The sequence below is a fragment of the Centropristis striata genome, chromosome 10 (genome assembly GCF_030273125.1).
Source record: "Centropristis striata isolate RG_2023a ecotype Rhode Island chromosome 10, C.striata_1.0, whole genome shotgun sequence".
NCBI lineage: Eukaryota > Metazoa > Chordata > Actinopteri > Perciformes > Serranidae > Centropristis > Centropristis striata.
Window position 1 is genome coordinate 11,685,521 of NC_081526.1, and position 17,461 is coordinate 11,702,981.

At 39.6% G+C, this 17,461-nt stretch overlaps 1 protein-coding gene across 1 annotated transcript in view; it reads right to left on the minus strand.

The window, feature by feature from the left end:
- gpm6bb (glycoprotein M6Bb) overlaps positions 1-13,881 on the minus strand; it is a 38,148-nt gene extending 24,267 nt beyond the window's left edge. The window contains exon 1 of the mRNA XM_059343627.1: positions 13,738-13,881. Within this exon, the coding sequence (XP_059199610.1) occupies positions 13,738-13,741 (4 nt within the window). The 5' untranslated portion in view covers positions 13,742-13,881. The remainder of the gene's footprint in view (positions 1-13,737) is intronic.
- Positions 13,882-17,461: the final 3,580 nt, after the last annotated feature.

Sequence of the window (17,461 nt, forward strand, 5' to 3'; positions counted from 1 at the left end):
CATTATCTATAACGTTAACGATCAATTAATCAATTAATTGCTGCATGCATACATGCACAAAATAAAAAATATATACAGTACTATGCAAAAGCCTGTTTTGGTAACAGATGCTTTTATTTTGAAAGAATGAAGAGACTTCCTGTCAATGGTAAAACTAACTCAAGTCAGGTGATACCGTAAAGATATGGTCAAGGAGTTCAGTGTTTTATGTTTTAGCACCCGAAGAGGCATGAGGTTGGTTTTCATAGTAATCTTGAATATTTAAGGTTGTTTTGTGTTTAAATAAGTTTTGGATCAAATTAAACCAAATAATTCATGCTAGCAAGGTTTGATACAGTACACTTGTTTTGCTCAAATTAATACTCTTGTATTTCTGTGTGTTTTATAATGGTTATTGCAACTTTCAGTTTGCAAACTGTAGCTTTATCCAACTTAATTCTCAGATCATTGGCTTATTTGCGTCTGGCCACAGAACTGAACGCGCGGCCGTATTTCAGTTCAGTGAATTCTGATACACAGTCATAGATAAAATTAGGATTAGGAAATTACACAGATTGATTAAAATTTCCATGTGATTGACCAAATTCTTAACAACCATTAATTGATCATTGATTCATTTTTCCCATCCCTACTTTACACAGCTCCTTTTGTAGCCATAAAAATGCTTTCTACAACTTTTTCCACATATAAAAATATCCTCTCCAATACAAGGAAAACATGTAAACTAGGAATTCATATTTTTTTCAGAAAATGTGACATTTTCTGCACCAGGCACAGAAGCACACTATCCCGGATATTCAGAGAAATTGACTTGGGTTTTTTTCAGTTCTAACTTCTGCTGCCGTCAAAATGCATTTGACTATATTTCAAGCAACAGTACATGCAACAAGGGGAATTAAACATGAGCTTGTGACACATTCAACTACACGTAGCATCCCTAGTGTGCTTTATGATGCACAAGTTGAAGGAGCCAGTACAACTGCATTTCACTAGAGTTGCTCCCCGTTCCTCTCATGTGACAAATAAATTAAATAATAACAAAAACTTAAAGTATCCTGTGACCCGTCTGCTGAGAATAGTCTCATGGCAGCGATATTAGATATTATTTTCATTGCATAAACAAACAGATTCCGTTACAGCAAATCATTTTGGTGTTTTCAGATGGATTTCATGTTCTGTTCAGAGGCGGTTGGTGCATGTCGACTTGGACTCCTTCTTGTAGAGCTGGGCCATGTTCCGGCTGCAACACGGCTGCCAGAGCTGATCACGGCCACTCGTAAAGGACTCACATATTTCTATAATGATGTGACTATTTTGTATCTATCAGCCTATTTTCCTTGTATCCCCATTATCTTATTTAGAAACAGGACATCCTTGGGATGTGTGGACTGAACCCTGATGTGAACATGCTCTTCATCCTAAAATATTCGTGCTGACTAAACTTCTTGTAGCACGATAGCGGAAATCCAACTCTGCTATTCAATTTCAACCATTTCTAATAGAGACATGCTTTGTGTCTTGGCCTTTTTTCCACTGTACGATTTCCAGATTGAATTTTTCTCTCCAGGGTAATTACAAGTGTTTGACCAAACAATGCCCATGGTATCTGACTCAGCACGTCTCTAATTGCATGTTTGTGATACTATATCGTGTTAGGTCTGGAAATGGAGCAACACTCACTCAGGGATGCCTGGCAGCCATGTTTTTTTCTTCTAAAAATGACTTCACAACCCTGACTCTCTGGCACCTCCATAGCCACTGTGGTTTTGGCCTAAGTATGTGCAGGGAGAGTGAGAGACACAGATGCTTCGTATTATCCTGCCTGCCCAGTTTACTGTACCTTGGAAACTGCCGCTATGGCTTGGCCGGACAGAAAACCAATGTAATGTCAAAACCTAAAGACTAAGAATTTCATAATTTTAGTCTGGAGTCAAACAAGCAAATCAATGCCAGGAAACCGAAACATAAACCTGGAAAAGAGTGAAAGAGAGAGGAGGCGTCTACAGTAGTTGTACCCCACCACCTCCCATACAAGCCATGAACTCCTGCCATTTTAGAGAAAAGTTAAGGTCTTACGAATTATTTAGCTTTTTTTTCAGTGAGCACTAAATATTTTAATGATGCCTCTGGTCAAAAGGAGCCTTTGCAGTCTTTGTGGTCTGCAACGCTTACATTATGGAGCCAATGAAGCAGCCAAGAGGTACTGCAAGCAAACACCTCTCCATTATCCAGTTAGAATAATGCTACATAATAACCTCTTGTCTTTTCAATCTATGTCGTGGTAATACTTTGCCAAGAAGTGCAGGGAAATGAAAATACGCAGATACCCCTGAATAGTCTGTCTGTAGGAAAAATTAGGGGGTTTAAAATATACTTTTATTTCCAACAGACAATGCAATCTTTCAGCAGTTTCTCTAGAACAGATGAGAAAAAAATATCAGGAGACTGTGTGCCTATTAACTAGAGGTGTACAGAGAATAGTTTCAATGAAGAAAACAAAGGAATGACCTGAGAGAGGCAGAATTGCAGTCAGGTGATCATTTTCTGTGGGTTCGTCACCTCGAGCGACACCTTTGACATACAAGTCTTCATGCAATCCATTGTTAGTTTAAAAATATTGATTGAATCCACTTTAGAGCTCCTGCATGTACATGCAATCACGGGCCCCCTGAGGTGTTGATGTCCTTCTAATCTGATTTAAACTGTCTTCTCTCTTTATATCAATCTTTCTCTGCAGACATTAACTGCAAACTGCACCCACCCTGCAGCCATTCTGACACTGAGCACCTCCCAAAGCCATTTCCAATGTATTCCAAAGACGGTCCATTAAACTGCAGTAAGAGTACAAATAAATCCCACAGGGACTCCCCTTAGTGTTGTTAATCCTTTAAATACAATACCTATCAACGTAAGCATTTTTATTTTTAGCTCAACACAAAGACTATGGAGTTGCTTTTTATGCTGACCGGGCAGTCGTCACTATGAATCATAAGGTAGTTAGCAAGTTACTGGTTTCTCGTCTTCAGATTCTCCTTCTTTGGGAATGGATAGCAAAGAAATAACACAACATAAAATGATTTACCCAATTCACTTTTTATTTATAATGATTAATGAGTGCATTAAGAGAAATCCGACATTATATTTGTTTTTGGTGTGTTTGGAATCTGAATAGGATAATTTTTTGCATTAGACATTTGACACATACAGTCATGGAAATAATTATTAGACCAATGTTTTCTTCAGTTTTTTGTTCATTTTAATGCCTGGTACAACTAAAGGTACATTTGTTTGGACGAATATAATGATAACAACAAAAATAGCTCGTAAGAGTTTAATTTAAGAGCTGATATCTAGCCATTTTCCATAGTTTCCTTGATAATAACCAAACTCATTACACAAATGTACCTTTAGTTGTACCAGGCATTAAAATGAACAAGACACTGAAGAAAACAAGGGAGATCTAATACAATTTTTTCATGACTGTAGATGCAAAATGCTGTAGCACATCACATTTAGCACTGATGTAATAAAGTCTATAGTCTCGTCTAAAATCTAGCATGTTGTATAGGAAGGCAGAGAAATTGTGTGGAAGCAAAATACTTATTTTCTAATGTCTCATTCTTACACAGATGAGGATCTCCACAACTCAAACGTTCTCACACTCCAGTTGCTGGGATGGCAAATAACACCGAGCTGGAGACAGTCTTTCATTTTCCTACTTGTTGCACAGGACAGAAGCATGTGAACACACACACACACACACACACACACACACAATAAAGACATAATGAAGCACAGAGACGTGGGGGCATCAGACTCCCCAGCTAATCTTCGGGTTGCTTCCCATGAACAGCCACCTCCCTCCTCTGTGTCTGTCCCAGCTGCTGGGATTTCTTTCTCTGCGTTGCTCCTTCCAGTCCTATTGTCCTCCGTCTCATGCTGCCAACCTCTCACCCCTGACCTGAGACTTTACCCTTTTTAAACCCTCCTCCCCTCCACTCCCCCGACTCTTATTAAGGGACAAGCAACCCTCCTCCTTGAAGCGCCAGCCGGTGCGACCGAGCAGCCAGTCAGACCCCAGGATTCATCGTCAGTGCTATGACAACAAAGCAGACACGGTGATCTGGGATCACTTTAATGCCATTGTTCCACAGGACTCTCTCCTCTCCTCTGGTCTCTTAAAAGCCCTGTGCCCTGCGGTTGGATCCTGGAAGGACGGGGAGTCGGCCTCAACCTGAACCTGACACTTCCACACCCCTGCAGAGACGTGTTTGTCCTCACATTCACGATAGAAGCGGTTTAGATGTGGGCTAAGTGCTTAACAATAAGTGGCAAACTCAGCTCATCATAAGAGAAAGATGGAAGCTAATCTCTCTAGCAGTTGGCTTATACTCTCCCCTGGCTGACCTCTGCCAGAGTAGGTCAATCCATTACTTTATTGCTTTAAGCACTGATAGGCAGTTTTCCAGCAGCACAGACTGTAATGACTCTTTGTCCATCATACTGAACATTTTAAAGCATCTACTATGCAAAGTAGAACCCATTTATGGCTGCAGCTAATGTGAAGCAGTCACTACATCATTATCAGTGTCTAAACATTTACACTCTCACAAATGCATTCTGTGCACACTGCATCATTTAAATTATGTCTCTGTGGAAATATATGATGCAACCACTGGTCTGATAATCCATTTTAAGGGTTTATTTAATCATTTTGTTGAATGAAAATACAATTGCATCTATTTTCACCCCTAGATTGTTGTATTTAGAAAACACTTTGGCCATAAAAACCTCATTAACCAAAAACTGAGAAAAATAGCAAAAACAAATAGAAAAAAGTGTCTGAACTAGTGCTGTAGTACTGAATGGCAAGAATCTGGTGATATGATAAATATCATGAAAAAGAGGGTTGCTGTTCAGTATATTGTGATATATTACTGTACTGTAACCAAGGTGGTATTTTGCAGTTTTTTAAATCTAATTTTAGTGAGATCTGCATTTGCATTTATCTCACTCCATGTAACATCCAACATCAATACTTTTAGTGCAATCTGCCTGCATCAATGCATGTAAACTATTACTTTTTATTTATTTAGCTATTATTAACTGTATACCAAACAATAACAGTGAGATAGTCAAGTGTACTCAAGTGTCAATAAATTAATTAATAAAACACTTTTTACTTCTTTTTGAACATATGTAGCTTTCAGTGTGAAAGAAAACAAAACAAGTCAATTACATTCCAAAGCTCAAATTCAAACTACTTCTAAATCACTAAAGACAAAATGATGTTCATGTATTATCTTAGAAATGGAATAACACTGAACCTGCCTGGTAACAACAAACAAAAGGTCATCCAAAGGAGGATTCAGTACATCTCACGTGTCTTAGGATTGGAAACATTAGACACACACGTACACACACGTACACACACACATACGTACACACACACCTACACACACACCTACACACACACACACACACACACACACACACACACACACACAGGCCTATGTGTTCAAAGCTTGCTCTCTCCATTCTTCACAACATCATATTACTTTTCCATTTTCAGCTGTGCACACCATTGTTACAGCATTGTTTTCCCATCGAGTAGAGGTCAGAAGCTAAGATGACTTATGAGACCTCTCAGTGGTGCAGCGGTGTAACATTCATACTGCTAACTGATCTCTCCTCTGGTCTGCGTGTGGTTTATGGGGTCAAGCTGTTTTTCAGACAGAAACATCTGGGATTTCCTCTCCCCTGGAGCTGATGTGAGCTGGTATTTATTCTCCTTTCCTCTCAAGTGAACCTACAGTAAGTGACACAAAATACTTAAAACCCCATGAAGTGTGTAAATGGTAAAAGCATCGCACATTACGGACTGTCTCAGTTGATTTGGGTTTTTTTTTCTAAAAAAAGCGTTCAACAATTTAGTCAAATTGAAATCCATCTTCTCAAACCCCCAAACAGTCTGTCTGTGAAGCAAACAGGCTCCCCAAACACTCTCACTCAGCTATTGGGTTTCCTGCAGCTGTCGCTTTATAAAAGCTCAGCTATTGCAGATTTTCATCTGCTTGGCACAAGTGCCTCCTCCTGCCTATCAAGCCTTTCTCTGGTGGATAATAAGTAGACAATGAAAACTCTCACTTGGAAACCTTTTTTCTTGGGCAGGAAAATGATTCCTGGGGGGTGAGAGAAAGAGAGTGAGAGAGTGTGCGTGTGTCCAGTGGTGTCTAACTCTGGTTTGACTGTGTCACATGCAGCACCACATCACAACAACATGACCAAAGAGGTGTCATGTGCATTTCCTGCAGCAACAGACTGAAAAAGTTCACATGGTTTGTTGTTATGCAAGTGTTGTATATGTATATATATATAAAAAAGCATCTTTAAATGTCTTGAGTAGGATTTTACACATAATCTTGAATATAGAGACAAAGAAAAAGTCGTGACATGGGTATTCATTTAAATTCCTGCTTAATTCATCCCAAGCGTAGCATTTGGCTGCATCCAAATGGTCTCAGGCTGTCTGGCACGGCTCTTCATATGGTGAACATTTCTCATTGGTGTGCTGGGGTACCCCAGATGCTTTTGTCTTACGGTTGTTTAGCAGCTGCGTAAAAGCGCAGAGGACAAAGACCTATCTGTGGAGGGTTGAATACACTCAGTGGGCACACTGCCAACAGCTCAATCCTACAGGCTCCCACAGTTGAAAAGCAGACTAATGCATTCTGCTCTCACTCCTCACAGATGATCTTACAGGGAAATTAGCTGGAGGCCCTATTATTTCTTCTCTTTTCACCTAACTGCTTTCACATCTGAACTGTAGTCACTTAGAGCTCCTAAATAATTATCTACATAGACGTGTTGGAGACTAAAAAACAATACTTGCACTTAAGCACTTTTCCGAAATGGGAAGAATGAATCCTGACAACCTCTTCACCCCTGTCTCTGATACTAGAGCGTGCAAAAATATCAACGTAGGGTCTTTGGCAACTCCAACAGGTGTGTGAAGGGAGATTCCAATGCCTGGATTTGGGTTAACTACTGGCCAGTTGATCAAGCCAAAAATTAAAACTTGAAAAAAAAGGGGAGGAAGCTTCAATGAAGCTGAGGGAGGAAAAGCAAGTAGCAAGCACCACTTGGCTAACAATTGGTTGAGACACCTGTTAACTGTAGATTTTGTCTCCTATCCCATTTAGAAGGGAAGGAATAATTAAAGCAAGTTAAAACAATGTCAAGTTCCATATTTGCACCTGGCTATTGTTTTAAAGCAGATTTTAAAGTTGTGAATCTATCCTGTAAAGCCAGGGTGCTCGAAACAAACAATGCTTCATCTGACAGCATTTGAAGGCAAAAGAATGGAGTCCTTTACTACGAAGGATAGGGATATATTTTGCTTAGCTTAGCTGTAACTGAAGTGTTAAAACTATAATTTAAAAGAAAAAAACTTCAGTAACTTTGCAGAAGATTGCTCAACAAATATTTACAGTTTAGTTCCTCTACTGAACTGCAGGTGAAGGGGGCACACCCTGCCCTCATCCTGAGCAAGGCTCACTTCTTCAATTTGGCTATAGGTTAAAGACAGCATTTCTTCTATTTGGCTATAGGTTAAAGAGAGCACATTGTGCCCTCTTATTGAACCTTTCCTGAAAACCAGTTAGAACTAGATCAGGGTGCAGCTATTTCATACACATAGGCCTCAAAAAAAGGAACTAAGAAACATACATACAAGACACCATAGTTTTAAAAAAGAATGCAGATGCAAGATGCCAGTATGGGTTGGCTGCTGTGTCACAATCCTAAACTGACCAATCGCAAACCAACCTACTGTCGGGGTGGGTCCCACACCCAGAAGAATTGAGGAACTTGTTGGCACTCTGACTGGTGATCCTGGCATGGAGTCCAGCACTGCTTATTGCATTCTTTTAATAAATGGTAAACTGTATTCAGTTTTTTTGAGTCTTTTGTAAAAACCAAGTCTAGAACAAAAGAACCGGGGCAAAATGTGGGAGGCTGTAAGAGCCCCAACTCTAACAGCTATGGGTTCAGCAGCTTGAAGAGGTGGTGAGCATCAATTCCTCTCTGAACACCACACGTTTGGCCTTTTTCAACTCTCTGGTCACCGAGTGTTAAAAAATGTTCAACTTTGGCTAAGATATAAACATGGGTTTCTCTTTTTACCCAGCCATCCAGGCACAGTGGAGGAGGGGCCTTCTCTTAATCCACAAAATGTACTCAATCAAACCTGAAAAAACCCAATGTGCCTCTAAAGCTCTCTCAAGCACTCCCTTCTGGGCATTTTCAGAAGAGCCCCTTGCATTTTCAGCTGCAAAAAACACTTGAGGACATGCAACCTTAGTAGCAATTGTCCAACAATGCGTACAGCTCTGTGTTAAAACAATGGAAGAAACTGCATTGGTGGGGGCATGTTGCTTCAGGTATGGGTGAGACACAAAATACATAAAATCCTAAAACTCCAGTTGAAGGCTAAAACCACATTTCACCAATTTACCCTGCATTTTGTGTGAGGAAACACATTTTTAAAAGTTTTTTCAGCCTGGGCTACGTTTGGTCTAAAGGTGACCTTAGAGTGTCTCAAACCTTGGTGGTCCTCCATGCCTCTAATCCTCTGGCCTAAATCCCAGCCATCACACAGTAAATGCATTAGCTAGCATAGCCCTCTCTGCCACAGGCATCACTCTGTGTAGAGCAATCACCCTGTCCAGTCACTCTTAAAACCGACTACATGATCTATTTACTTGCTCCCCAAGAGAAAATAGGTCATTCTGTGAAGCATTATTGACTATCTAATCAATGTCCCCTGCTCATGTGATTCTGACGAGTGAATCAATGCTTGTGTAGTGTTTTGGGTGCTGCAATGTGTTCATACAGAGGTGCTATATTGTGGTTTACTGTAGATAGCAGAAAATCCTGCAGTGTGGGGCTGAATGCCTGTTGAATGAGTGAATGGATGTTCATCAGCTGTAGGGGCTCTTTGCTTTTCCCAACCTATTATTTCCCACAGACCTTCTGGAACAATCATCTGACTGTGAACAAAACACTGATACAGCTTGCAGCTCCACTGGCAAATATCACCTCTGCACTCAACAGTATGTGCATGCACTGATGCCAACATATTGTAAAACTGAAGGAAAAAAAAGACCTTATTATGCATGTATTTGGCACTTTAACCTTGAAAATTGTGGGTGTTTTTCTGAAGTCAAGCAGCTACAATAAAGACCAGATTGTATCTTTGGCATATTTTATTCAACACCAGGGTTCAGCTGCCTGCACATATCTGAAAGCCTGTGGTATTTTGCATATAGGAGACTATTTTCAGATATTTAAATGTCTTCCTGCTCCTACCATGAGGCAGTTTGACTGTGACATCTTTCTAACAAGGACGAACTTGCACACACACACAGAGTCACCCACGCACCCACTTGCATCCCTTCTGTTCAACTGTGAATAGGCTTTTAGTAAAAGTGACAGCCAAGGCACATGCTTCAACAAGCATCCCCACTCAGGAACTTCTATTCCTATCATTTCGTGTCACAATACTCAATGGCCCTCTTTGTTGTCGGAGGAGTTATTAAGATCAACAAATTAACATGACTGCTCTGGCAGACCTGCAGGGCTGGAGAGAAACCCAAAAAAATGATGAAGACAGAAGAAAGCAGTGAACAAGAGAGAGGAAAGGAGACCCCGAGAGAGAGAGGAGAGAGATTTCAGAGGAAACAAAGTGGAGCAGGAAGGGAAGCAGGAGATGAATGATGTCTTGATTGAACTAAAGGGGTCTCTTTTTTAGAGCTGCACGGTTGCAGAATGTACTGTATGGGCCTCATCTGCTGTATAATTACCAAAGATGCTCGGTCATATCATATGCCAAATGGAAAGAGGCCCAGAAATCATGTAACTATGACAGCAACTAGCTCATTATGGGGGATATTCACCGTAATTAACGATTGCAAAACCAAAGACGAAAAGCAATTTAGGAATTATTGATGGTGACATAAAAATGTGGGAATCAGTCATAAAACTTCAGCGCATACTTTATTTGGACTGAAATTCATTGAGGGCGTCTTTTTGGAGTTAACAAGAGAATGCTTTGATTTGAAAAAAAAAACACAAAACAGCAAAGTTCAGTTTATCTCTCAGGACCCTTTCACCATCTTTTCAGTGACTCATTCTTGCAGCCTTGTGTTTTTTTCTCCTCTGCATCCCTCAGAAACAGAAGCATGTGCATGACCCGGAGGACTATATCGCCATGAGTCAACTAAAAGCAGGGGAAAATTATCTGACTCTGTTATTGCTCGGCCATCAGTTGACAAGCTGTTGATTCAGAAAGTGCAAAAAAACATCTCCTCTGGCGAGGCGCTAGCAGTCATGGGTCTTTCCTCTCTTCAGACTCAGGATGCAGGGTCACAGCAGCACAAATGTGTGTGTGTCAGTGATCACTGCTGATGTGCGAGAAAAAATAATCAGACACTTTCCAGACATCCCAGTTCAGATGGAGGAGGAATTCACAGTGAAAGAGCACGAGGCAGCTGACACCTCTGAGACACTTTGCAGACACGTTTAAAAAATAATTATAAAAGGACACTGTCCAACCCAAACGACAACTCCAGGTCTGAAAAATGAAGTCAGTGCGGAAGTGCATTAAACCTGCATTCTTTTTAATGGCCAGGAGGGGGCGACTCTACTGGTTGCAAAAAGAAGTCCGATAGAAAATGACACTACTTCTTACTCGATTTATTACCTCAGGAAACATTTTTCTAATGAGTTTACGGTCTCAATCTTTACTGTCAAGTCTTCTTAAATATAGCATGATGCTCCTTTTGTAAGTCACGGAACCATTTAGAATAAAATAGACAATAAAGCATCTTGTGACATGTCACTACCATGATGCACTGTGTGTTTTTGTCTTAAAATTTTGACAACAAATGTGTTGTAGTTAATGAAAGAAAAAAGTCTTGTTTCGTGTTTACTGGTAGTGAAAGACACTCTAAGGAGTCAGCTGTTCATTTCTGAAATACCAATGCACCTTGCGATGCATTTCTCATCCAAACATGGTCACTTCTGGCTCCAGAAAAACAAGATTGCGTCAGTCAAAATGCCAATCTTGAGGCTTCAAAACAGTAGGCCACAAACCAATGTGACATCTATTATACAGTACAGTCAACAGTCCAGCCGCTGTGTTTGTGGAAGATGGACGAATAGATTTAATCAGAAGAAGTCTTCATTATAACCACAAGACTATACTAACATCAACAGCAGGTTTAGGCCTCCACTTGTACACCATCAAACCATGAGTCAGTAACAGCTGAGCAGTTGAACTACAGCAATGTGTTTAATTAAAGACACATTCAAAACTGCCAGCTATGATTTACTGTCTCTGTCTTGAAATACTCAAAAGCAATGATGTAACATTTGGATCTGGTTTGCATCCAGCCTTGATGACCTTTTCCACAAGACCACCACGCTGAATACAAAACACTCTGACTAGAGGGTTCATGAGTTTCCATAAGGAAAAACAATCTTTCCTTTTTCTTTTTTTTGCCATAAGAATCTGGCTCCAAGAGTAGAACAGACACAGCGTTCATAGTCATGTCTATAATTTGCTGTATTTGATTAGTTGAATCTCCTGTCATAAGACAGCTTTAAATGTTAAGCACATAATCAAATTGTTTCTGTAAAAGACATGAAATGATGGTTAATCTGCCACTCTGAATGAGAGCTTCTAAACTGTTTTCCAAAGTGAGGAACAAAATTTGAACTTTGCGTATGTTTGACTAATATCTTCACAATCTGCAGCAAGGAAAAACGATTAAGCTCTCCATGCAGCGCAATGTTATGCTTTTTTTTGGTAAAATGAGTATGATCATCACATGCAAAACATTTTTTATCTTCAGGCTTTCTACTTTAGATGTTGGGCTCCATGATAAAATATCTACGTAAAACTGAAACCGCAACCTTCTCTTGTGTGTTCAGTTATCGAGTAACTCTTGGCAACCAAACACTGGTGAATAATTGTCACAGGACAAACACCAAGAACCCAACAAGATATTTGTGGAACATGACTCTGAATTGAGCACAGTGAGCGGCCTGGAGCCAAGTTATCCTCCCACATCCTTCACACAGGCCAACACACTGTTAAACCGTTCACCGCGCGGACAGAGGAGAATCTCTCTGAAAAACATGTGTGAGGTGAAGGTCACTGTAAAATCTAATCAGACACAAGTTATATAACCTCTGACTGACATCTTCACATCACAACTCCACACAAAATCACACAAGATATCATGTTTATTTTGGGCTAAAACGTTTTCACGCACAGTTAATCCAGTTTCTGAATCAAAGCTGAAGCAGCAAATCACAGCATAGCAGTGAGATATCAGTCTCTCTGAAACAACAAAAGGCAACCTTTATACCATCTACCAATCACAAAATTAATCTCCAACAACAGGCTATACTACTTCTCCTGAAAGGCCCATGGAGAATCTTGGAATAAAAAATGGGCTCAAGCAAGTGGACAATGCACAAAAGTCGATTGCCATGCAGAGTAATATCCTCTATGAGACAGTGAAAGAGGGTCTGTGGGGAATTGGTTCACAGGGTATCCGCTCTGAATCTTGCAATTCTGTGAACTTCTCTCTCTACATTAAGAGCCACTGAAGTCGCACAAAGGAGCAGCTCCAAATTAGAAGCACAAAGGCGCTTCTGTGAGAGCTTCAGAGCGAATTAATGAGCATTGATACACATTCGCACACAGTGTTCTTCCCCTGGCCTCAGCTGTGCCACGGCAAACAAAACAAGCCAATAAATTCTGCAAAGAAACCAACACATAAAAAGCTAAAAATGGAAAAATTTCAAATTATTGGATCCATTCTGTGTCATTTTTTAGAGTAAAATATCTATCCCAGAACAGTTGGGAGTGTTTATCATGTCAACTATCCCATCTGGTTCATAGTTTATCACTGTTTCAAAGTTAGTGAGAAGTTACTAAACATCCATGGTATGAGCGCCTCACTCCTCCCATGCATGCCCCCAGGATGGGAGCACAGATGGCCAACACTTGGGACTGATTTTGAAGATGGGACGGTCTTAGTTCAGCTCTTCAGATAGTAATTACAAGTTCTGGCATCACACAAAGCATGCAAGATCCAGCTATGGAGCATGACTAATGCAATATGTTGCTTGTTAGCTTCTTTTCCAGTAACTTTTAGTCATTATTTACCAGAAAACCATTATTGTGCAGTTTGAGTCAGGAAATCCCCCTCAGTGGTCAGTGTCATCAACCACTGCTGACCCATAATGATCAATTGAGATTAAACAAGTTGATCAAATAGCTCATGCCAGTAGTTCAGGCCCCACTGACAGCAGCAATAAGAGAGACAGTAGAGGCAGCAAGTTGATCTGGATTTAACACCTCCGCACAGAGTTGACTGCAGGAATCCCGATAGACTTAATCTCTCTAATCGCTTTCCTCAAGTTGCTTCAGCAGAGTGCTGAGTCTCTAATGCCGATTCTCATGAAACCGGGTCAGGTAAACAGCCTACTTCTGCAGCACTAGTAGTAGTAAAAGTTGATTTTAAAACAATCGGCGCGCCCCGAAAGTTAGAGCGACAGAAACCAAGTATGAAAACATGCTGTCATCACGTTAAAAAAACCCGCGACATTTATATCCGACTTTCAGCTATATATTTACTGGATTTTGTGTTTGTAGAAGCTTACCCATCGTTGTAAGTTTCCCAACAGCGTCTGAAGTGAAGCGATCAGCTGAAAGTTGAGCCCCAGCTACACTGATGTTGCGTCCTGGGATGCACACTGGCCGCCTGGCTGCTCAAACACTCAACGCTGCGTCCCTTTGGAGACAGCCTGGGTGACGTCACCACAGAGAGGGGATTACTGATGGGAGGACTGCCCCCAACCCCCCCTCACCTCCTCCCCAGCCCTCATCAGGAAGTTTCACTGGTCACTCAAGTAATCATCAGTCACATTTATCTTAAAACATTCCCGCAATCACGAGCACAAAGTCCTCCAGTTAGAGCAAGAGAGACTACAATGCCTGGATTATCGTAGCCATTATCAGGAAGTTGGTCAAATAGACCGATTTCAATCAAGATTATTATTTAGACTATTGTTTACCACAAACACAAAGAAAGCTAATGCTGAGGATCAAGTGTGATCATGTCAGCTGACAACAGACAGATGCGATGTTATCGCAGGTCAAAAGTGGTGGGTGCCTCCCAAGTATTATCATTACACTAGTCACATAAATGAGCATTTGTTTTTCAGAAAATAAATATGAAAAAAGGTCTTTTAATTTTTTTAAACCTTTTTTTTAAATAATTATTTTCATCCACTGAATGATTTATATTTTCAACCTGTCTGCCAAGTCGCTACTACATTCACAATTCAAAAAAATGTAAATTGTTCAGTCTAACATCAATATTAATAATTTGATTGATATGGGATATTCAATGGCCAGGGCCAATATTTAGATGGCAGAGTGACTGAATGCCACTATTTTATGCCAATATCATGTTGTTTATTTTTGTTTTTTGTATCTGATAAAGTAAAACAGTTTATTAATAACAACAAGACGCAACATTTTTGGTCCTCAATGAGCATTATTTAACACTTATTATCTGCATTGTCTCTATTTGCTTCAGTATATATACTCTCTGTCTGCATTTCACTTATTTAAAAAAAAAGAAAGAAAAAATAATAACTTAATCTAATGAATGTCGACAGGCAATCCAAAAATTTAATTTATAAATAAAAAACTATGGCTGAAATATAAGTAGAGTTTAGTGTGCTTAGCAACAGCATTAAATACATAAAAATAACTTAACTATGTTAGAGGCTTTTCCTGTTGTTGGCTCTAGTGAAATAGCTACTAATATAATAAATTATCAACCTTGTGACATAGACATTTGCAAATGCCAGTTATCTCTAAATGCCATCAATTGGCCCAAATAAATTAGCTGACTGATTAATCGTGCAACAGATGGAATATTTTTTCATCTGGATGGTTAGAAGAGTCTTTAACAATATACTGTTCTTAAGGTATTTGCAATACCTTCAGAACAGTATATTGTAGCTAAGTGTTAAATTACTCTTTTTCAAAGGAGATTTTTTTCGCTTCGCTTCATGACTTGAATAATATAAATGAGATTCACGAGCCAGAGATAGAACAATTACGTTGTCCTCTATGAGTCAAAGACGAACAAAAAGTCTGACTTTTATCTTTAATTCCTTACCTTGACGTCCAAAGTGTTCTTTTATCAAGTTTATTTTATTATTTCTTTTTGTAAAGGCCTGTCAGTGGCCCTTATCAGGAAGAGCATTTGATAATTATAATTAATTTTGATATAAATAAAATAACCTGGCTGCCGTCAGTTAGTTTACGTCACATGATCACCTGCGGCAGGTGAAAGGTCATCATGTGACGTGACCTCACTTTTGCTCACGTGCGGCTGTGACACAGGACGCTGCAGCGTTTAGATGGTGAGTTTATGTGATCACTTTATTACGTTGCGTAACGTTTCATCACCTTTTAATCGTGCATGTAACGTAATATCGGTCATAGTGGCGCTCACCTGTAGGCTGTTTAACTCATCGCTATGCAGTGGTTGATGTGCTACGTGCTTTCTTTAGTTTCCATGCACACTAAAGCTGTTGTGTTACTGCTGAGTCTGGAGATCTTGAATCATGTCGTGGTTGTGCAGTCACCTGTGGATCTGTGTGAGTTAAATGAATCTGTGCAGGTCTGCTAGCAGCTTCAAGGACTTAAATTCAGTTGTTCTGTATATTGAGCTGTAATAAGACCATGTGTTTGATACATGCATTGAAAGTCTTTGATGTTGATGGAAGTTTTAAGACAGCTTTTTGTGTTCAATCATTTTAGTATTCACAACTGAGCTGTAGCCTGACTCTGGTCTTTGTCATACTTTTTGTATGCCATAGATTTACAGTTTTAGTGGAAGAAACAAAACAAGAGTAACCCCCTTTTATGCCCTTGCATGCCCACATGTACATGGGTGCGCAAGGTGTCTGATTTTAAAGATATCTCTCTTGTTTGACATTTTGTCTGTGGACTGCGATAAATTGCAGCCTTTCACAAAGATGAGGCCTTTACAGAAACAATGCCAATCACCATCAATCCAGTGTGCTGGTATCCGGTATCCAAGGAGTTCTGAGCACCCCCTAATCCAGTCCAGTCTTTTCACTGGTCGCCAAGTGGCAACTCTCAATGGTTCGCTTCATGGCCAAACAGGGCATCTGCCCAACAGGGCAAACACAAAAGCCTCCGAAAGGCAAATATTTAACTGGTCAACTTCAGCGTTACAAGGACAACACCACCATTTTTCATAGATCTATTTTTTTTTTTTTTCTTAATCCACCATGAACATTAATTTCTTCTTTACTGTTAGCTTTCTATGTCACTTTTGGTCTGTCATATCATGACTTCAAAAGTTACTTTAACAACTGTGTTACCTTCATTTGTAAATCTGCTTGTGTGGATTGTTAAACAGCACAAATCAGCAAATCCTGCTCATATGCTCTCCAAACATGTTATAACTTATCATAAAGGGACACTTCACCCCAAAATCAACATTTTTTTCTTTTTCTTGCAGTACTGATTATCAGTCCACACTGGTTTGGTGTGAGTTGCCTAGTGTTGTAGAGATACCTGTGTTCTCTCAAATATATAAGAAGCATGGCACTTTGCCTGTGGTGCTTAAAGAGTAAAAAAAAAGAAGTTAAAACTCAACAGAATTTCTTTCCAGAAATCATGACCATCATGAGACTGATAAATACCTCTACAAATATGTATTCTAGAAAAAGTAAAGGTGCACTGTCTAGTAAAGGGTGCACTGTCCCTTTAAATATATTTTGTGTATTTTTTCAAAGCTCTTTTATCCTTCAATTCAACCATCCAATATTTCATATTTTTTAATTTTATATTTATTTATGATATAATTTTAAATGTATGTATTTATTTATATATTTTATATATTTTTAAAGAATATTTTTCCTTTTATGTCATACATTAAGTAGGTCTACCATATAGAATCCATTTATCTGATATAGCATGAGACTGTTGTGATATGTTATAATAAATGTGCCTCTTCACATAGTGTGTGTGTGTGTGTGTGTGTGTGTGTGTGTGTGTGTGTGAATAGGCGACCTGCATGGGAACATTCCAGCACTGTGCTGGCTGTTACAGCAGGCACGGCAGCTGGCAGACAGCAGGCATGCAACTGTTATTAGGGTGGACCATGGCAAAACAAAACACATCAGACAAAGCCTTTTTATCCGACATTACACAGAACATATGGGTGTGTCACTTATAGACCAACATGCCCAGGGCCTTACGTTTTAATTCATGAAAGGATGCAGAAAACCTTCACTGTTTCTTCACTGAACATTCATTATTTTCCTAATTGTG